Source organism: Gadus chalcogrammus, chromosome 8 (assembly GCF_026213295.1).
Source record: "Gadus chalcogrammus isolate NIFS_2021 chromosome 8, NIFS_Gcha_1.0, whole genome shotgun sequence".
NCBI classification, from domain to species: domain Eukaryota; kingdom Metazoa; phylum Chordata; class Actinopteri; order Gadiformes; family Gadidae; genus Gadus; species Gadus chalcogrammus.
In genome coordinates this window covers 14,064,490-14,071,989 of record NC_079419.1, presented here as the reverse complement: position 1 = coordinate 14,071,989, position 7,500 = coordinate 14,064,490, and the positions used below count along the sequence as shown (strand labels likewise).

General features: G+C 46.2%; 1 protein-coding gene across 1 annotated transcript in view; it reads right to left on the bottom strand.

Moving 5' to 3' along the window:
- Nucleotides 1-6,491, bottom strand: part of LOC130387870 (cadherin-7-like) — a 14,043-nt gene extending 7,552 nt beyond the window's left edge. The window contains exons 1-7 of the mRNA XM_056597168.1: nt 6,243-6,491; nt 4,330-4,624; nt 3,629-3,748; nt 3,057-3,224; nt 2,517-2,704; nt 1,480-1,733; nt 1-87 (exon numbers count right to left, since the gene is read on the bottom strand). The exon at nt 1-87 is cut by the window's left edge and continues 50 nt beyond it. Coding sequence (XP_056453143.1) covers nt 1-87; nt 1,480-1,733; nt 2,517-2,704; nt 3,057-3,224; nt 3,629-3,748; nt 4,330-4,624; nt 6,243-6,491 — 1,361 coding nt within the window. The remainder of the gene's footprint in view (nt 88-1,479; nt 1,734-2,516; nt 2,705-3,056; nt 3,225-3,628; nt 3,749-4,329; nt 4,625-6,242) is intronic.
- Between the last annotated feature and the right edge of the window lie 1,009 nt (nt 6,492-7,500).

Below are 7,500 nucleotides of genomic sequence, written 5' to 3'. Positions count from 1 at the left end.
TCCAGCAGCCGGGCCGTTCTGAGGACCCCGGTGGACCCGTCGATGTGGAAGTACCGCTCCAGGTCTGTGTTCCTGTCAATAGAGTACCTGGAGAACCAGGAGAAACACACACACACACACACACACACATGTTTACACCTGCCTTAAATTTAACGACTAAGCACATATGTTTAGTTAGCAGGAGAAGCGTCGGACGTTGCCTCTCAAGGAGCTTGTCCCTCTCATGTTGTTGGCTTGGGGGGGAGGGGGAGAAAAGTGTGAATCTTGGGAGGCAGCTGGATTCGAGACATTAATATCCCGCAGGAATCCTCTTGCCAAACTTCAAATTGAAGCGTTTGTGTCCCACCACAAGTGGTTTGGACCAATCAGTGTCCTACGTGGGGCTCAAGATCTACGGGAAGACAGAGATGGACAGATGGTTCGTCCATTTTTGGAAGTGCCTGCCCTTATCCAAACAGTTTCCATGGACGATTTCCCAGATGGTTCTGTAAATCGAACAATCTGGTGCGTCAGGTTAGTATAATGGGGGACTGTGAAGCCTTTGAGACTAACTGAGATTCACCGCTATACAGATAGATGTGTTTTGACGGAGTCGGGCAAGGTGAAATCAGGTTCATTATGCTCTTCTTATAAAATGTAATACACTGCCCTTTTCCCACCTCTTCCCATTTTGAGCAGTTTGTTTTACAGTTAATGCCACACATCCACCCATTCATTTAACAATTCATCCATTCATACACAGATGGCCCCAACCAGCTCATTGGGAGCACTCAAAGGGTGATTCTCGATTCACGCGCAGTGGTGGCGTGTCCCGAAAGACATTATGAGGTAGGGTAAGGGGTAAGGGTAACATCCCCTCAAAATTGAGATTTTCGATGGGCACACTCAAATAAACTGAGAACGCTGCAGTTGTGGCTTGCCTCCACAATACCTTGCGAGAAAATGGAAAATCAAGAAAAATCATAGGCAAGATGGCGGGCGAAAAGATGCGACGGGATTGAAAACCACAAATGTAAGTGTTTTCTATGTTAATAATCATTAAATAAATGATAATGATCATCGCATTTTCATTTTGCCGTTTTCAATGTTAGATAGGCATTTTCTTCAAGCACAACCCCCGGAGCAGAGCTCCCGGACTCACGCCGGGGGCCACGCGGGCAATATCTATAAAGCATAATCATTTAAATAATTAAAAATAATTTAAAGTACATTTTTTTATTTAAAAATAAATATCTAAAAAATAATAATTATTCAAAATGTATCACAATATATATAGGAATATAAAAAACCGAAACAATTAAAAAATACAAATGTTAAATTACAAATATATCTCTTTTGAATAATAATAATAATAACAACAAGTAATACATAAATGTAATGTAACATTTTGAATAATGATTCATTTTAAATCAAATTTGAAATGTCAACTTAAGAATGTAAAATTAACTAATGAGATGTTTTTCCAAGAATAACTACTACCTGACGGGGCTGTTGGTGGAGTCCGGGTCCAGAGCCGACACCCTGCCGACACTGGTGCCCACGTCGACCGCCTCCGAGACGGCCATCTTGGCGAGGTCGGAGGAGAACACGGGGGGCTCGTCTACGTTCTTCACCAGCAGACGGACGGTGGCACGGTCGCTGAACGGACCAAGCGCCACAAAGCGAGGATCCACGTAGCGGTTGGTCACCTCCACCGTCAGGGTGTAGCTGGGGCGGGCTTCGTAGTCCAGAACCTGGGGGGGAGAGAGGGGGGGAGGGAAGGGAGGAAGGAGCAAGGGGAGGAGAGAGAGGGAGGGAAGGAAGGGAGGAAGGAAGGGAGGAAGGAGGGGAGGAGGGAAGGAAGGAAGATGTTTATATTTGAACCATAACTAATAAATTCAGTGTTTGCTTGTAAATCAGACGTGTAACCGAGCTACAAGCAGCTCAGAGGAGGATTATCGAGAGTGGATATTATCCAGTGTGTTTTAGAGACATTATGACCAGGAGGCTAAGAGGATCTGGGCTTATTTGACAGTCCAATACAGCCCCCCTGAGCTGAATGAGCTACTAAACACACAGAGACCTTCCACGGGACGTTAACATTTATCAATCGTTGCTTTGTTAGTTTGTGCCCCAGGATGAACTGTCTTGACAATATGAGACAGTATTTTACATGTTTTAAAAATCTAAATTGAATTAATGTTACTGTTAAAGTGAACTCAGAGTTAAACTCATTATTAGTGCAATGCCAAGGCATATTCTATGAGCATTGATCAAACAAATCAACATTCAGACGGACTCAATCCTGTCCTGTGATGGACCACAGGCTTCTTGGTGGTTCTGTGTCTGTTCTGTCTGAGCGGAGGTTCTAGAGGACCGGTCGGGTCTGCAGTACCTTCTTGGTGGTTCTTAGTCTGTTCTGTCTGAGCGGAGGTTCTAGAGGAGGACCGGTCGGGTCTTCAGTACCTTCTTGGTGGTTCTTAGTCTGTTCTGTCTAAGCGGAGGTTCTAGAGGAGGACCGGTCGGGTCTTCAGTACCTTCTGCAGCGTGAGCAGCCCCTCCTGGGTCTCCCGGTCCGTGACGATCCGGAACATTCCCAGAGGGTCTCCATCCAGGATGCTGTAGTCCACGTCTGCGTTGGAGCCCAGGTCTGAGTCCACGGCCTTCACCTTGGCCACCAGCGAGGCTAGCGGGGCGGACTCCGGGACCAGGTACTGGTAGCTCTCTGCCAGGGGGAACAGCGGTTAGGAACACACAGGGGGCGCCCGTGGGCGGAGGGCACACACACGTACGTACAGGTAGGTGTTCACCATCACGCCATCAGAGCCAGTAGCGATTCCAGGTTTTGAATGTTTCAGAGTGTTCGTCTGTGTCAGTGTTTTCAAAGGCGTCAGAGTAGCAAAATTCTGTCTATCAATAAATGATTTCCTAACATTGTTTAAAATGTGAATCTTAGTTTTAAAAAGGATTTGTAACTTTTCCTTTTTTTTCAAAATGAAAGCATGATTCCTAGTTGTCAGTTAAAGGTCAAATAAGTTAAAGGTTATTGAATCAAGAGCATAAAAGGGTCCTCTTACTGCGGTAAAAGTGCGGGGGGTTGTCGTTGACGTCGCTCAGCGTCACGGTAACGGAGGTGGTCCCGGACAGCCCCCCCATCTGGCCTACCATGTCCTTGGCCTGGATCACCAGGAGGTACTGGTCCCGGGACTCACGGTCCATGTCGGCAAGGGCCGTGCGGATCAGGCCTGCACCATAGCACACACACACACACACACACACACACACACACACACACACACACACACACACACACACACACACACACACACACACACACACACACACACACACACACACACACACACACACACAACCATGGAGAGCCACACACACACACACACACACACACACACACACACACACACACACACACACACACACACACACACACACACATACACACACACACACACACACACACACACACACACACAAACGCACACTGTCACATAACACCTTGAGATAGGGTCTTGTGGTTTGTCTTTGTGTAGTTGTGTGTGTGTGTGTGTGTGTGTGTGTGTATGTGTGTGTGTGTGTGTGTGTGTGTGTGTGTGTGTGCGTGGTTCTACATGGTGCTAGGTCAGCTCACCGGTCTTGGGCTCCACAGAGAAGTAGGGCTGTCCTTGCAGGATGCTGTACACCACCCGGGCACTGTTCCCATAGGTCGGGTCGTCTGCATCCGTGGCCACCACCGTCACCACTGACGTCCCTTAGACCCACAAACATCATGACATTAACACACAACATTACATCATGACATCACTGGGTCCGGAGCCAACACCATCATAACAGTACAAAAAAAAGAACATTTTGGCACTATCAAAGCATTGAATAATTACTTAAATAACGTTACAATATTACAATATGTCATTACTTTTACTCACTATTTTTGCAAAAACAACTTCCCCTTCAAGTTTTTTGAGAAAAAAGTGTAATGGAATCTTTAAACTCTAATATTTAATATTATTATTAATCTATTTGTTAATTAGCAAATTATTTTATTTAAAGGGACCAACAGCGAACTCAGATACATGAGATTAAGGAGCAGGTAGATGTAGACATCCTACCAGTTGGAGACATTTGGTATCAAACCCAGTACCCTCCTAGTGGGAGGTCAAACGCCCTGACCCCCACTAGAGTATCCAGCCCCCAGGAATCAAACCCCCTAATCTTAATCTAAAACAGTTTTGATGGCTACACTTCCTCGGCCCACTACAAATTCTTCATCAGTCTTTCAACGGGCTGTGAGGGGACAGTAGGACCTGCAGAGAGAGACCTTAACTCACTCACCCATGGGGGACATCTCGGGCACGCTGGCCGCGTACGGCCCGTCCAGAAAGCGCGGCTCGTTGTCATTGATGTCCTGCACCTTGACCACGAACTGGGACTCAGGCTCCACGGGCCGGGCCGAGGCGCGGTCGCGGGCCTGGGCGCGCAGTGTGTAGTAGGCCTGGGCCTCGCGGTCCAGCCGCTTGGTGGCGTGGATGTCGCCCGTGTTAGGGTCGATGGTGAAGATGGAGGGAGCGCCCTCTCCGCTCAGCACGTAGGTCACCTGACCGTCGCCCCGGTCCATGTCCGAGTGGAGCTGCAGGGAGGACAGGGATTCAGTCTGGAGGACCGGGATTCAGTCTGGAGGAGGACAGGGATTCAGTCTGGAGGAGGACAGGGATTCAGTCTGGAGGACAGGGATTCAGTCTGGAGGAGGACAGGGATTCAGTCTATGAGGACAGGGATTCAGTCTGGAGGAGGACAGGGAGTCAGTCTGGAGGACAGGGATTCAGTCTGGAGGAGGACAGGGATTCAGTCTGGAGGAGGACAGGGATTCAGTCTGGAGGAGGACAGGGATTCAGTCTGGCAAAACTAGATTTGCTTATGATTTTATTGATGCCACCTTTTTTTGATGCGACACATTGATTCAATTATAGAACAAATTATATAACACAACAGCAACAGCAACAAATGACATTTCCAGACATTTCTAAAACTTAAAAGGAGAAAAATTATGAAACTGAATCAAAGAGATACATCTGAGAGGTAGTTTATTATCACATGAGACACTGATCAAAGGAAAGCTAATCTTAAAAGTAACTTTTGATGTTGTTGTTTAAAACTATTGGCCGATAGCACATCGTGCAATCGTGGGCACCAATGTGGGCATGATAATAACTTTATGACACTCTTGGCATTCTGGTGTGTGTATGTTTTGAGAGAACTCAACGAATTGTCATCATATTAATCATAATGAGTAACATTTACATGTAGTCGATTTGATCCAAAACAAGATATGAGGCTGAGAATATCCAACCCTTGTACTCAAAATGAAAGCAACTACAAAAGGGTGCACAACATAAAAGTTATATATATGTATATATATATATATTTGTAAATGAATGAATGAACGATGAACCTATTTAGTGGCAGGTGACATCTAGAGGTAGAGACCAGGATAAGAACAATGAGGTTCACAACGCAAGCCTGATGATAAGCTGTGGTTGACTGGTTTGCCTTGTGCTCAGTGAAGGGTGAAATGAACAAGGCGGTGTTTAGCCTGGCGGTGGATCAGCCGGGTGCTAAAGTGTTCGTGGCCGACAGCAGCAGGGCCGGCACCTGGGACCGTTTACATGGAGACTACAACTGCTGCGCCCACAACACGGAGGCAGTGAGACGTCAACTCTCTCCGCACCATTAAATGCTACTTAGAGTCTAGTAATAATTAGTACATGGGCCTTTGCAGAACTGCAGCAGTGGTGTTGCTACTTTATCAATCAAATTAGAAAGGTACTATAACAGTATTAACAGTTACACTCCAGTAATATAACGTAGGTATAATACTGTTTATACTCGAGTAGTATCATAAAAAAATCACTTAAATCATTACTATAACAGTACTTATAACATAAATGTACTTATAAAAGTATTATAATAATAATAATAACAACATGACGGTACTTATAACGTAGTACAACAGTACTTATAATATAACTGTACTCATAAAAGTACCATAACAGTACTCATAACATAACGGTACGTATAACAGTACTATAACAGTACTCATGACAAAACAGTACTTATAACAGTACTATAACAGTACTCATGACATAACAGTACTTAAATCAGTACTATAACATGACCACAGCAGAAACCAAAGATAGCGCTACACCAGCACTTATGAAAGTACTATTATTGGACCAAGGTCCTGGTACCTTTCCCACGTAGAGGGGCTCGTCCCCTGTGTACTCCTCCAGAACAAAGAACTGGTTCCAGACCCAGCTGCGTCTGGAACGGGCCGGGCCCCAGCCGTGCCCCCCTTGCCTCGGGGGCCCTCCCCTAGAGGGGCCCCTGGCGGGGGCCAGAGGGACAGAGTTCAGGGTCAGCTCCCCATAGCATGGAGACCACAGGGAGAGCAGGACCAAGCCCACATAGAACCCCCTCAGAACCACACAGCAAGACATCTATAGGGGGGGAGAGAGAGAGAGAGAGAGAGAGAGAGAGAGAGAGAGAGAGAGAGAGAGAGAGAGAGAGAGAGAGAGAGAGAGAGAGAGAGAGAGAGAGAGAGAGAGAGAGATAAACACAGATTGACCAGGAGACAAAGGTGTGCCACAATTGAACAGAAAAAGCTGAATCTCGGCATGTGATTGCTTCACATGCCTTCGTCACGCTGATAACGGTAAACACAGTGCTCGGTTGCGCCCTCTGGTGGCAGGTGTCGGGAGTTCACACCAATTACCTAACACCACTTCACAAACCCTCATCAACAGCATCTGCGCGTAATACTTTCTTCAACCCATTTCTCACAATTTTGACGAAGCACTTTAAATAGGACTATAGAAAAAATATGTTTATTTATACTTTTTATACTTTTTTACTGGTTATTTATGTAGGACTTCCAATGGCCATCCTTCCATCACGTGCGCACACGTTTCCAATAACACACCAAACCTTTACAACACGCAAACTGAATATATTATAAAAAAATGATGCAGCTAGCCTATGTAGACCTAATCTTAACTTTGTAACGAATTAATATTTTAACTCCACAATTTTGACAGTATAGGCTATAATAGACAAACAGAAAAACTACCGTGATATAGCCTAGAAAAACAACGCGTCCAAACCTGGTCCAAAGTCGAACCAAAGACAATCGAGAGGATAATGTAAATGACCGGTGTTCCGTATCGTTCAAATGTAACAAAACGTTTCTTACCTGGCCTGCGCCTGAGTGTCTCTCTCTCTTCTGCTCTCTGGCCGGGATGTTTAAACGCTGTGTTGCGCTCGCGCTCCGCCTGCGTGCTGTCACTCGTCCACAATGACTTCCATTCACGAGCGGCAGCTGCGGTCGGCAGCGCGCAGCCGTCGCGCGGCTCCGTCCGCCGATGGCTTTGTGGGATGAGTGACCGGGAAGATCAGGAAAACGGGCTAACGCACACACATGCGCGCACACACGCACACACACACACACAC